Genomic DNA, 15,032 nt, shown 5'->3' with positions numbered 1-15,032 from the left:
AGGTGACATTCGGCCTCACAACCCAGTGCTGGGACAAACCAGAAACTAGGGATGGACTCCCTGAATGGTAATGCTTTTGTTTGAGGATTTCAGTTTCTACTTCTGAAAAATAAGGTTGGACTAGGAGATTTTCTTTCCAGTTCTCTTCTAGCTCTAACGTCCAAGGATTCGGGGTTTTGGAACCCTAATGGTTAGTCCTCTAAAACGACAGACAGTGTGGGTGCAGGTGATGGCTAAAGGTAGCCGGATTTTTAACTAGAGGGTGGAGGAATAGCTAGGCTAACCAATCCTGGCGAAATTACTCTGCTAATATTAGATCATAGGAACCTTCCTGGCTCTCTCCATTGGGGATTCCCCACTCTGATTCCTAAGTAAGAGTAGATCCCACTCCATTCCATCATCATTGACTTAGTCTTATGTCCCCTTCTGGGGAGTGTGAGGGGGTGAATAATATACAATTATCACATAGAAGAACAATCTGAAACAGTTTATTGCTTTCTTGGTAAAAATCCACTTAACTTATATAGACTGTTTTCTTTATTTAGACAGCTGTCGTACCACAGGCATAAAATGTCCTTTTTCCTTTTGTTCAGATAGGTTAACACCATTGATCCGTTCCTAGCATTTTCCCTGGTTCTGCTGGCTCCCATCCTACAAACTTCCTTTATTTTACATAAATACTGTCATCATTTTCTCTCCATAGGTTGCAGCAATAACAAAAGAGCTTCTAAAGTATACAATACGTTCTGTATTCCTGGGGTAATAAGGGAGGAGCAAGTAGCATTTTTTCCCCATTTAAAAAATATACTTAAATTTTGAGATCTGAACAGTGTAACAATTAAAATAAGAAAAATATTACAGTGCGTTGTTGACTGTAGGAATATTTTACTTTCCACCGAGGACAATATTCCCTTTTGCATGTTGAAGTGATTCAGTCATTTTCTTAGAAACTTACCTACATAAAATAATTTAGTAAATGAGAATTAAACCAGGCAGATACTTACTACCAACCTTCTGTCTGCAATTCACAGCTCATGCGAATAAAATCGCAATAAATATTCAAAAAATAGTTCTTTTTTTTTCTTCAGTAAGGCATCTGAGTATTATTACAAAGTTTTTGTACAACCAGAAGGGGGGGGGCAGGGAAGAGAGAAGATTGTTACTCTGATTGGCCGAGTATCTCTTTGTACCTCATGGTAAAGAGCAGGCTTGCAGGTTGACATGTCAGGAGTGGTGGGAAGGAAGAGAGAAGAAAGATGTTGGAAGATGAGACGTATTGGAAGCAGACCACGAAATTGTGCAAGTAATTGTATGGTTTTCAGTTAGATTTTTCCACCATTTTTAGGCCATCATCAAGACACTGTCCTGATTATAAAAACAAAACAAAACAAAAACCAAAAACAGAACTCTCTTTTCTTCCATGAGAATAGTAAAGATTTGAAAGGGTTTTTGCCTACCCTTAATACTATATAAATAGCTCAGGCATTCATATGCACCTAAAAAGTTTTTCTGGTGGGGTTTTTTGTCTCTTTTATGGTGGGTTGGTTTTTTTGTTTTGTTTTTGTTTTTTTTTTTTTGCTGGTTTTTTTTGTGTTTTGGTTTTGTTTTGTATCCTCACTGTTGGAGCGTCTTGCTGTATCCTCCAGAGGTCAGACTGTCCTTCCTCAGGTCTCCTCACTGCATCCGGTCAGGCTGCAGCTGGGGGGGCTGATACTGCACAAAAGTGGTGGTGCCAGCTGCAGGGTTGGTGGCAGCGAGTGGAGCCTGCACGGCGCTGGTGTAGCCGTATCCCACGAAACCAGCAGCAGGAGAGGAGGCGTAGGGGTACTGGTCATAGGCAGCTGCGGTATACTGGGTATAGGCTTGGCTTGCTGTAGCGTAGTCTATGTACGGGGACGCAATCGACTGGACAGGAGCGGGGATCACCACGCTGGGCTGGACGATCGCTTGTGGGTAAATATAGTGTGGGGTGAGCCTGTGGAGCCAAAGAAAGAGGGGAAAAGAAGACAAGAAACAGTTAGAAAGCTGAAGAAGAAAGAGGGGACTAGCTCAGTTAAATTCACAGAATGATAGCAGCTACTGTGGTGGAAGCCCTCTAGGACCCGAGACCATTCTAGTTAGGCGGCATCATTACAGGACCACAAGTCCCAGCTCTGACCCTTTGCAATCACATGACTATGAACAAATCTCTTTATCTTTATCCTTCGTGAATCCTCCCCCACAAACCTAACCTGCAGTGATTTCTTCCTTTCTTCTGTCTGTATCAATCATCTGGCACTTAGGGTAACTGATTCCTTTTTTTTCTGCTTATATCAGTTGTTTGGCACTCAGCTTACGTTGCTTCCTGGTACCTCTTGTGTCTACAACCCTTCCAGCTGTTAGCTGTAATACATTTTAATTCTTCCATGGCAGCCTATTCTTCTCATCCCCAAGCAGATGGTAAGCTTCTCGAAGGCTAAGACTGGGTATATGTGTGTACATAGATCTGTATCGACCACAGGGCCTTCAACTTAATAAATGCTTACTGAATAAGTGAATGTCTACCAAGTTACTCACTGTGTGTATAGCCATTATAGGGGAAATCATATGAAACGCAATCCCTGCTCTTAAGAAGCTACAATCTAATGAGGAGTGTGGGTGGTGAGAGAGGAAGACCTACAAAATATAATGACACAAATCCTAATGATAGCAGCAGCTAGGTGGCACTGCCCTGGAATCAGGAAGATCTGAGTTCAAATCCAACCTCAGACACTTAGTAGCTGTGTGTGCTTGGGCAAGTCATTTAACCCCAATTGCCTCAAAAAAAAAAATCAAAACAAAACAAAAAAAAACCTAATGATAAAGGGAATGTGAGATAAGCGCAGAGGAGAGGCCTAGGGAAAGTATTATGAAAAAAATACATTATATGAGTGAATCAATGAATGACTAAATAGGACACTTAGGAAAAGAGAAGCCAAGCCACAGTGTTTAAGTTAGAACAAAAGATGCATGATGAACTCAGATTCCTCTTGGAGGCTGAGCCAGCCATTCTTTTCTCCTTGGTCAGTGTCTAGTAAATACAATGTTAGGCCTTTCTTGTGGGGGACTGGCCATTACTCTTCAGTCTTGCTGGAAATCAAGAAAGGGCTGAATGAGAAAAAAAGGGTGGGAGAGAGAAAGAGAGAGGGAAAGAGAGACAGGATGGGGAGAGAGAGAGAGGATGGAGGAGAGAGGGAAAGACAGAAAGGATAGGGAGAGAGGGAGGGGGATGGGGAGAGAGAGATGGAGAGAGAGAGTGACAGAGAGAGAGAAAGAGAGACAGAGAGAGAGAGGAAGGAGGAGAGAGACAGAGACAGAGAGGGAGAGAATCTGACACAGAGCAGACTCTTAAGAAAAGTGTGTTGATTGACTGGAGTAGAAAGAACATTAGACTAGGTGTTGGGAGACCTGGGTTCTGGTCTCAGCTCTGCCCCTAATTCAATTCAACAGAACAAACTGTTGTTATTCCCCACTTGTGATTTTGCTGGTGCAGGCAATTATGCCCAGGAAACTCTCACCAATGCCAAAATTATTCTGCAACTTACAGTCAACAGAGTTGCCCAAGAACTTAAGTACATCATCAGGCCACAGCCTCCTGTGTAACTCTGGGCAAGGTACCCTTTCAGGCTTGGTTTCCCTATCAATAAAATAGGACAACACTCTTGCCTTGCCTACCTCAAGTGGTTCTTTGGTACAGGGGAGGAAACGGGCATTTATGTAACACCATCACCTTCCTGATGTCATGACAATGAAGGACAAACACCAGCAGCAACTATGTTCCAGACCCTGGGCTAAGCTCTTTACAAATGTCATCTCAATTAATCCTCACAACAACCCTGGGTGGCAAATGCTATTATTATCCCCATGTTATAGCTGAGGCAACTGAGGCAGACAGCAGCAAAATAATTTGCCCAGGGTCACACTTACAGCTAGTGTGCGGCTGGATTTGAACTCGGGTCATCTTGGCTCCAGGCCCAGCACTCTCTGTCCACTGAGCCACTTAGCTCATGGTACAATGCAAACAGCATGGGCTCTGCAGTCAAAGGGCCTGGGTTCAAATTTCATCTCTGAAGGATTTTTTCACCTGGATGAGCTTGGATTATGTAACATTTCCTCTCTCTGGGCCCGTTTCCTCATTTGGAAAACAAAGGGGCTGGGCCAGAAGGCTCTAACTCTCTGGTCCTATCTGATCCTCACCATGAGATAACTGATTAAAGGTACTTTGGACAAAAATGTAATGCTCTATAAAGATGGGATTTATAATGTTCATGAAGGCACTATGAAAATTACAGAGCATGATAGGGAACCTTAAAAAAAAATAACACTATTGGTCAAAGGAGGGGAAAAGATCTAAAAGCTCTCTGGGACGTAAAACTCTAGGGGACACGAACTTTGGGCTAAGGTTCAAGTCAGGTTTTATTTTATCCACAATTGCTTGTCTGTCCCTGGTCTGACTTAGGGCTTCATTTAGGCTCCAGTTTGCTACAAATAGCTCCTGGGTCCTAATGGGCAAGTAATGGACCCCAAGCCTGGATTCTTCACTCAGGGATACCTTTAAATTTCCTTGCCTGCCTCCATACCTCTCTTAACACTGGTGGTGCTAGGTAAAACACAGCATTCATTCTGTTTACTTTCTTCAGTGCGATAGTCTTCCTGCTGTTACCATGTCAACACACCCAAGCCTTTAGAAACAGGCAGTGACTTGCTTTATATTCTGCTATGGTGACCTTTGATGATGTTTGTCTTTCAGGCCCCGAGAACCCAAGCTGGGGAGGGAAAGAGGGAGAGGTTTTCACCCTCTCTCTGGTCAGTCCTACCAGACCAAAGAAACAATAAGAGACTCTCCCCTTTTGGGGGAGAAGTCATGCTGGAAGGCAGGAATGAGCTGTAAGAACTGCATTTCTCCCCACCCCCCCACCCCCCACTCTGGGAGTGTGTGTGTGTAGAATTCAGACCTTGGGGTCATAGGATCAGAGATTCCAGAAGAGACCTCAGAAGCTAACTAGGCTGACTTCTTCATTATACAGATGAGGAAAGTAGGGACTGGGAAGGTTTAGAGGGCTTGTGCAGATGATAAGGGTCAGCGTTGGAATTTGAACCCAAGTCCTCTGACTTTAGAATCTTACACCATACCACAAGTCACCTCTCTAGCCCATCCAGAGAGCCTCCAGTTTTCTGGTTCTTGGTCAACCCCAATCCCCTCTTTTCTAGGTGAGGGTACTATTTGCCAGGACCTCCACAAGGAGGAAACTAAGAGTCAAGAAGAGTTTGAAATGCAACTGTCATTCTCCCCACACCCTCCATGGCAATTCCCCCAAAAGTTCGAGAAGATTCAGTGCAATAACAGGGGAGAAGCTATAGTGCTGGTGGCCAAAGATGCTACCAACTTTTCTTGTATCCACTCCCCTCTGGATCTTGGGGGGTTAGACTGGATGATCTCAAGGTCCCCTCCAGCTCTAACAAGTAAGGTTTCTTATATAAAGTTCATAGAAAATCCCCTTATGATTTCAGGGTAATGGAAAATACCTGCAGGTTACCTGGACAGCAGGCCTAGGTTTAGGGTCTCCCTTGCCCTTCCCTATACACCCTCCTACCTTATTTCCTCTCACTTTGTACCACAAACCTTCCCCTTCCATTGCCCTCCAGTGAGATGGCAGCATCTGGTTTCCATCCACTGCTTACGACAGGGCAGAGCAACTATGGTCCCTCAGTACCTCTGGGCAGACAGGGCAAGTTTTTTCCCTGGGACTCTAACAGACCACAGGTCTATCCCTGCAGCAGCTAATTTCTGTCAATATTTACCACTCCAGCCTCGCCTCAAATGGGGTTTTAAACAAACAAACAACAACATGATAACCCAGACTCCCCCATGGCCTGCTGGGGCATGTGCCTGGGTTACTTTCTAATCAGGCCACCCTCCTTTGGTTCACGGAAGAAACTAGAAGCTTATCTGCTCTGGTCACTGACGGGGAGAGGTGTTGGGTGGAGGGTGGGACACCCTGGCAGAGAGGGCAAACTTTAAGCTACAGATTCTCTGCCCAGGTCTTCCTACTTCACCAGCATGTGATGGTATGGGCCAAGCTCCCCAAGGCCAATTAGGCAAAAGTCCCATGATACCAAGCCATGTGCCAGACAGAGAAAGTCTCAAGGGACCCCATCACAGCTGGGAAACAACAGGTTTCCTTGGGGGAAAAGAAGGCAACTGGCTCTAGCTAATGATAATGTTATAAATAATCAATCAATAAGCATTTAAGCATCTACTAAGCGCCAAGTACTGGAGAGACAAAGACAAAAAATTAAATCATCCCTGCCTCCTATGATCCAAAAAGGGAAAAACAACATGCACATATAAGTAGATGCAAAACAAACACACAGATGTGTAGTAAATGGAGGGGGGTGCACTAGCAGCTGGGGGATCAGAAGAGGTCTCATGGGGAAGAAGGGGTTTAAGCTGAACTTGGAAGGAAACCAGCAATGGGATCATTGTTCTGAGCTTGTTAGAGACTGTAAAAGCCATCTGGTCCAAATGACCCATTTTAAAGATGAGGAAACTGAGGCCCAGAAAAGTGAGATGACATTCTAAGGTCACATGGTAGCAAAAAGAAGAGCTGAGACAGGACCTGTGACTTTCAATTTGGGGCTCCTTATTGTTGCTATTACCAACATGTCACATTTATGTAATATAAAGCAGAAGTTTTGTTTTTCCTTTCGTTCCCCAGTTGGGGAGGGTAGAGAGGGAAAGGGAGAAAGAGCAAAAGTGGGTTTCTGTTGATTGAAAAAAAATGTAAGTAAAAAAAATTTTTCTGTTGGGTGTTCCAAAAGTCAATACTATAACAACATCCCCAACAAGTGATGAAGCAGCCTCCCAAAGCAACCCATTCCACTTTCAGACGGCCCCTAGCAAGTTTTTCTTTGCATGCAACCGAAATCTGCCTCCTCTGAAACCTCCACCCACCACTTTTAGTCAGGCCTTGCCTTCCACAGACAAGCAGAACAAGGGAGTGTAGTGGAAAGAGATCTGGTTCTTGACAGAGAACGTAGATGTGCTCCTTGCTTCCTGTGTGATCCTGGACAAGATCACTTCCCTCAATGAGCCTCAGTTTTCCAATCTATAAAATGGTGTTTGGACCAGATTAGCTATCTAATGTTGCTTCTAGTTCTAAATTCTACGATCACGTGAGTCTAAACCTTCTTCCACACTTTTCATATACTCTGGGCCTCTCTTTCTTCTATAAAATGATAATCAGTAGTACCGGTAGTAGTGATGCTCAAAGGGCTAGCTCAATCACCAAATGGGATATTGCAAGTCAAGCCTCCTGATGGTCTTAAAACCTGTTATTATTACTACTCTTTCTTTCACCCATCTCAGGACAGCTATCCCCACGCTGGCCCCCTCCCACTACTACCACCAGAAACCCTTCTTGGCCCCAGGTTAAACATTCCTGCTTCCTTCTCTTCACCCCGACATGGCGTGACCTCGAGGCCCCTTGCCATCTCGGTCACTCTCCTGTGGGGGCTTTTTGCTTAGGTCATAAATCTAAAGCAGGAGTGGACCTCTCACGTCTAGGCTGCCTCCCTTACTTTACAAAAGAGGAAACTGAGGTTAAGCAGTGAAGCCCAGAATTGGAACCACACCCAGAGCTCTTTTGTCCCCCACTACACCTGGGGGTGCAGAACCAACCAGATATTCCAGACACTGTCTGCCAAAGGCAGACTACAATAGGGCTGTCACCTTTCATCCTGTGTACACTATGCAACTCTCTTTATATAGCATCATATGACATTAGCTTTCTCGCTGGCCGTGTCACACTGGTGACTCATACTGAGCTTGCTGAAACCCCCAGTCATTTTTTTTTCCATTCACTGTTGCCTGGCTATGCCTCCACAGCTTTGTAATTGTGAAGGTGATTTTTCAGAAGCCAAGTACAGAACTATACAGGGTATTCCACAAGTCTGAGTGCAGTTTTAAGTTTTAACGGTTCAAAACTGCACTAAGACTTTTGGGACATCCTGTGTATTTCTCTCCCAAATTTCTTCTTGTTGGATTTGTTCCTTTTTTCTAATCTGTTAAGATCTTTTTGGATCTGAATTGTCATCCAGTGTCTTAACCATTACTCATAATGTTGTATCATCTTCGTTACCACTAACCCTGTGGTGGGTTGTGACTCCCACAAACTACCAGGGTCCTGACCCATCATCTCCAAGCGAGGAAGAAACACCATGATCTGACTCAACCGTGTCAAGATACCCAGGACTTCTCCTTGAAGTTTTTATTATGTAAGGCCTCTATTAACCCCCCCTTAATTTTTCCCTAAAACTTGAGAGGCAAAGGATGATACAGGTTTTGTCCTGGGGAAAATGTACCCAGGTCTTTATAATCCTCACCCAAGACATAATCCCAAATGCCTGAACTGGGCAGTCCAACACCCTTTGGATCTAGCAATTCACTGAGGGGTGAGCTGATATTTACCTCTACACTCTTTAACAAACCCTTTCTTGGTAAAGTCATGGTGTCAGCAAAATTGCAAGGGAAATGTTTAGCCTACCTAAGGAAACAACCTGTTTTCAAGAACTAGGCCTAGGCAGGACCACTCGCCTGAATCTATTACGCTAATTATAAACTAAACTTAAATATTACAAGGATTCAGGATTTCCTAAGTACGTGTACCCCTTCCACCAGTTAGGCAGACTGCAACTCTACTTTCAACCTGTTATTAGGCGATGGACTTTACGACCAACTGTGCCTGAAAAATTCAGCCTGAGGCTTATCTGATGACTCCTTCTGAACAGCAAGGCTAGTCCTCTGATGACAGACATACAAGCTCAGTCCAGGAGGCCTCCTTGAAATCTTTTCAGCCAAAGCTTCCTCTGCTGGTGCAGCCTTCAAGAACCCGTGTGACCTCTGAGTTTCAGTTAGGAGGAAAAGCTTAATGGAAGATTTACAAATTATTCATAGCCATTCATTAAGATCCCAGCCAATAGAAGTGACCCTAGCTTCTCCTTCTGCATCCTGGGCTACGCCAGCAAGCCCAAGTTCTGGCAAATCCCATTAAGTTATAAAGTATGGGACTCCAGGGATGGACTTTAGATACGACGCAAAGATCTGTCAATTAAACAGCAAGTATTTATGAAATGCTTACTATGTGGTAGATACTGTGCTAAGCACTAGGGATACAAGAAAGGAAAAAAGGAGAAAAAAAAAACCACAAAGAGTGCCTGCCCTCAAGGAACTCAAAACCTAGTGGGAGAGACAATAAGCAAACAGCTATGTGCACACAGAACACTATGTGCATTCTAGATAGATACAGAGAAAGACAGGTAGACAGATAGAAATCTATATGCATTCTATATAGATAGAAAGACAGATAGATAGATGACAGACAGACAGACAGCCAAATAAATAGAAGACAGACAGATAGGCATAGATACAGATACACACACAGAGTACATGGAAGGTATCCTCAGAGGGAAGGCACTAACAACAGGGGGAACTGAGAAAGGGCTCCTGCAGAAGGCAGGAGTCTTGAAGGAAGCCAGGGGACCTTGGAGGTAAGAAGGGAGATCATTTCAGGCCTGGAGAAAAGTCAGTGCAAGGGACAGAAATGGGAGATGGAATGTCATGTGCAAGAACAGGAAAGAGGTCAGTGTTGCTGCACGTAGGGGAGTGATATGTTAGAAGATTGGAAAGGTGGGAAGGCCTTTCAAAGCCAAACACCATTTTTAATTTGATTCTGGGGGTAATAGGGAGCCAATGGTGCTTAATGAGTAGGGAGGTGACTTGATGAGACCTAAAGTTTAAGAAGATATCTTTGGCACCTGAGTGAAAGATGAATTGGAATAGGGAGAAGCTTCAAACCAATCATATAGCTATTTAACAGGACAGATGTGAGGACCAGAATACAGTCTTGGGAGATACCCACAGTTAGCAGGTATGACCTGGATGAAGATCCAGCAAAGAGTGAGAAGAAGAGGTCAGGTCGGAGGAGAACCAGGAGAGAGCAGTGTCACAAAAACCTACAGAGGAGAGACTATACAGGTCAAGTCAAAAGGCTGTGGAGAGGCCAAAAAGTAGGAGGGCCAAGAAAATGCTATTAGATTTGGTGACAAAGCCTAACAAAATGGGAGGGGCTCCTCACTAGACCATCAGCCCCCAGCTGATGATTTATTTTAACGATGGCAAGTCATGGAACAGTGCAGAAAGACTTTGATAGGCACTGGAGAGGTAGCACTGAAATCAAGGCTCTTTGGAAGGTAATGAAATAATTTATTAAAGCAGGTCCTCTACAACTTCCATTCAACAACACTTTGTTTAGCCTTTAGCTTAGATGTTATATATTTGAAAGTAATCTAGAATCATTTATTTTTAAATACAGCTTTAATTCTGCCTGTCCCTAGACCAGTTTGGTTTCAGTCACTTTGGACTGAGCTCTGTACGGCTCAGTGTGGCCATGGCCTACCAGACACCCAGTGATGGGCAGTTCCTACTTCAGAGTCCAGGTTACAAAGTTCCTTTTGTCCCCTGAAATCTTAACCAAGTATCAGAGAAATGGGCACCACCAAAGTGAAGAAGTTATCCGCTAGGGTGAAGTGAAAATAACTAAGAAAATGATATAGACAATTGTTTTCCAAGTTTGGTCCTGTCATTTCAATCGTTTAAGGAATTCCTGGTAAGGAAAACACCTGTACCAATGAAGATCTCTAACCCTCTGTAGGCTACAGATATCTTAGAGAGCTGTTCAGGGCAGTAGGAGGTTAAGTCCTTGCCCAGGATCATAAAGCCAGTCCATACCTGAAGCAAGACTTGAACCCAGGGTCTTCCTGGTTCAGAGGTTAGCTCTCCATCCACTGTGAAAAGGTATTTAATACAATGACCACAATAACATCTCCCAAAAAAAAACACACCATAAAAACCCACTAAAACAAAGTAGAACTTTAGCAGCCAGTCTTAGTCCCAGAGAAGAGATGAGGAAATGTACCACTCTTCTTTTGGTAGAGAGTTCAGCAAATTACAGGCATGTATACTATATGTCAGGACCATTGTGCTCACTGGTCCTATTTAGCTGATCTTCTTTATGACAAGGGAAGTCTCACTGAGAGAGAGAGAGGGTGTGTGTGTGTGTGTGTGTGTGTGTGTGTGTGTAAGTGTATCTGGCAATGACTGATGTAAAAACAAAAAGCACTGATAAAACTTTAAGACGTAACCTACTGGCTATCCGTGGAGGAATCAGCTGATATTCTTCCCGTCAATAGTATTCCCTAATATAAGATTCCAACATCTATTCAATGCCAGTATCAAGTCACCTGAGATCAAGGACAAATTGAACATCTGCTGATTAATGATTATTTCGTCGTCCAAATGGGTAAGAAATGAAAAGTCATGGCCACGGAGTTTAAAAGGATTGACAATTATATAGAGTTTTAGGCTTTACAAAATGTTTTTTGTACAGTCTCTCTGATCCTCACAACCCCCTTACACAATAGATACTATTGGTTGCAGAATTTGACATTCAGCAGCCAGCCAGTCCAATCCATACCCAGAAGGAACCCCTCCCATAACATAGCTGAGTGGCAGTCCAGCCTCTATTTGAGCATGCCCCCCTGAGAGGTGCTGGGTTCCCTTTAATTAGAGGTCCTCAGGCAGAGAATGGATGACCACTTGTATTATCATTCACATTGTATAGTTCTGGAAACCAGGCCAAGTGTCACAAGCAGGACTCAAATACAGACCTCTCCAGACATACTACAAAGTGTAGCATTGTTCCCAAAACCAAGCTTAGAGATGCTGATAGAATTATTCAGAGGAAGTCAATTACTCTACATTTCTAAGTGACCATTGTTCCTCTGACCCACAATAAAATTTAATCCTGGGGCAGCTAGGTGGCTCTGTGGATAGAGCACCAGCCCTGGAATCAGGAAGACCCGAGTTCAAATTCGGTCTCAGACACTTGACACTTACTAGCTGTGTGACTCTGGGAAAGTCACTTAACCCCACTGCCTGGCCCCCTCCAAAAATTAAATTAAATCCTTTGGAACCTAAACTAGAGTCACACTACAGATCAGGCATTAACTTCATTGATTCCCTAATCCTGCTTAGTAGAGCATAAATTCCTTAGCCTGGCATTCAAGGCCCTCCAATATCTGCCCTTCTTCCTCCACAAATTTAACCACCATCACCATACAAACACAGTCAGGCTGGACTTTTCTGGGAAAAGCAATTGGGGTTAAGTGACTTGCCCCAAAGTCACACAGCTACTAAGTGTTTGAGGGTGCATTTGAACTCAGATCCTCCTGACCCCAGGGCCAGTGCTCTATCCATTGCAGCACCTCGATGCTCCCACAGTATCTCAAACACATCTTTTGCATCCACCCTCTCAGTGCCCCACTTCACAAATTAATTCCCCCTGACCACTTATCTGAACCCTACCCATTCTTGAAGGTCCAGAGTTCACCTCCTGACACTTCCATATTGTCTTCCTTGACTTTCTGAGCTCACAGGAATCTCTCCTCTCCTCTGAACTAGCCACCACTCATAGTTTGTAACTTGCTTGACTTTTACCATATTCTACACTGAGCACAGTCCTGGCCCTACCTGTAATGCTGTGGGAAAAGCAATGGCTTTGGAGTCCTAAGACCAGTTTAAATCCTTGCTGTATCATCTTCTAGCTAGATGATCCTGGGTACATCACTTCCCTCCCTAAGCCTCAGTATCCCGACTTCTAAAATGATCTGTAGAACTTTCCTTACAGGGCTGTTGTGAAAAGCCAAACCAGATAATGTACAGAAAAAGCACCTTGGCAATTAAAAAGTACTATTAAAAAAACCAAACAACAAAACTTTGGCCAAATTACTCAACCTCTCTGAACCTCCCCAAATTTCTATATCCGTTAAATATATAGCTTACATTTAAGGAAGTAATAACTTATACTGCTTAATTTAGAGTTGTTGCAAAGAAACCCCATTTTACAGACCTTTTAAAAGACTACAGAAATCAGGGATATTATCATTAATTTCTACAGTATTCATTATGAGGGCCAACTTTATCTCAGACCTCTTTGTAGCACCAGGGCTCACCCAAGCAGATGATTCAATATTTGCAGATTTGATTAAAAGCCAAAAGACTGCTCTGTCAGGGGAAAGAAGAGTAATTAGGCAATGTGAGTCCGCGTGTGAACAGCGGTGGGGAAGGGCAGCTTGGGGGATTCCCAATGACTAAGCTTTGGCTGGGACATATATCAAACCTGAGTGGAACTCAGAGGGCTCCCACCGGGGACCACGAACAACAAATGTCTGTACTTGACTCCCAAAGCAGAGCCTGGGAATCACAGCCTCAGAACAGAGGCTACCCCAAAGCACAGGGTTACTCAGATGCCATCACAAAAGTAATAAGGAACAACTAATCATGATGATATAGGACTTTACAATTTACAAAGGACGCTCCAAGAGACAACCCTGTAAAGCAGGAAGTACATGTTTAGCATCGGTTTCCTCACCTGGAAAAGGGAGATAAGAAAGGTTAGGACTTGTCCAAGATCATGAAGCAAAGTACCAACAGAGATAGGGCTTGAATCCACATCTCACTGAACAAACACAGCCCTCTTTCCATTACATACGGGGCTTTCCTTTCCATTCTGGACAGTGGGAACTAGGAGTCCAAAGACCTGGGTTTTAGGCTTAGCTCCACCTCTAATTCACCAGCACCTTAATGAATGGCCACCTCTTTCTAGATCTCGGTTTCCTCAGTGATCTATAAGGTCACTTCTAACTCAGAAATTCTATGGTTCTATATCATACATGCCTTTCCCTTTCCTGGTAAACACCAGAGTAGCTATAGATTTCATTTCCAATGGATGGCAATTAAAGAGAGCTCTGCCTTTTCTCACAGACTTGAAGATCATAACATGCACCCTCCTGATTAATCTGATAAAGATTGTATCTAACCCCTCCCAGTCAGTTGCACTGTTGCCTAAAACCAAGAAGCTTTTTTCTAAAAAGGGGAAAGAGAGAGGCTAGGACTAATGGACTGTCATCCACAGCTGCTGAGCACGTGGGGGATGCTATTTTGCATCAGATGTGTGAAGTATAAGAGGAGAACTGATGACTTAGAATAATGTCCTCTCACACAAAAGCAAGTTAGTTTTTTGGAGGACAGATTTAGCCAAAGAATGGGAGAAGCAGCGAGGTGGAAATGGTTGTTTCGTTCATCTTACTCATATCCCCAGCACCTAACACATAGTGGTGCTTAATATGATTGATACAATACAGGAAAATTTGAGGAGGGACAGAGCACTAAGTATTAGGGAGATCAGAAAAGGTTTCCCATAGGAGGTAAAATGTGAGATTGGCCTTGGATGAAACTAGGGATTCTTGGCAAAATCACAAAGAGATGAAATATCAAGTTTAGGGAACATCGAGCAGGCCTCTTCTGTTGGATGTCAAATGTATACAAGAGAATAATAACATGAAATAGGCCCGACAGGCAGCTGGGAGCAATACCATGGGGGCTTTGTTGCCAGGGTAAGGCATCTGTACTATAGTCAAGGGCAAGAAACTGCTAAAGGCTCATGAGCACCATGATGACATGTTCATGCCAACACTTCAAGATTTTTTTTTGACAGGTGTATAGAAAATGGATGAGAGAGAAGACGCATTAGATACCAAGAGTCCTACCAGGATGCTACTGTAATAGCTCAGGCGAGAGGTGATGAAGATGCAATCAGAGAGAAGGGAGCAGATTCAAAAGATGTTATGAAAACAGAATTAATGAGGCAAGGCAACAGACTGAATATTGGGGAGGGGGTAGCGAGGGAGACCAAAGAATCAAGAACGACGTCAATGGTTTTGAACCTGGATAAGTAGAATGACTGTGGTATCCTCACCTGAAAGAAAAACACTGGTAGGAAGGGTAGATTTAGGAAACGTAAGATAATGAGATTTGTTTCAAGTATTACAGAATTTTAAAAATTGAAAGGGACCTCAGCAATTAACTAGTTCAACCTATACCCCAAAGTAACAGT

The 15,032-nt window shown here is 43.5% G+C and overlaps 1 protein-coding gene across 1 annotated transcript in view; it reads right to left on the bottom strand.

Annotated features, from left to right (window-relative positions):
• Positions 1-472: 472 nt before the first annotated feature.
• Positions 473-15,032, bottom strand: part of RBM38 (RNA binding motif protein 38) — a 32,170-nt gene continuing 17,610 nt past the window's right edge. Inside the window, exon 4 of the mRNA XM_020981444.2 lies at positions 473-1,975. Within this exon, the coding sequence (XP_020837103.1) occupies positions 1,675-1,975 (301 nt within the window). The 3' untranslated portion in view covers positions 473-1,674. The remainder of the gene's footprint in view (positions 1,976-15,032) is intronic.

The sequence above is a fragment of the Phascolarctos cinereus genome, unplaced genomic scaffold, assembly GCF_003287225.1.
Source record: "Phascolarctos cinereus isolate Bilbo 61053 unplaced genomic scaffold, phaCin_HiC Scaffold_2;HRSCAF=192, whole genome shotgun sequence".
In the NCBI taxonomy this organism is placed as follows: Eukaryota; Metazoa; Chordata; class Mammalia; order Diprotodontia; family Phascolarctidae; genus Phascolarctos; species Phascolarctos cinereus.
Note: the sequence above shows the minus strand (reverse complement) of the source record. Positions and strands in the feature narration are given on the sequence as shown.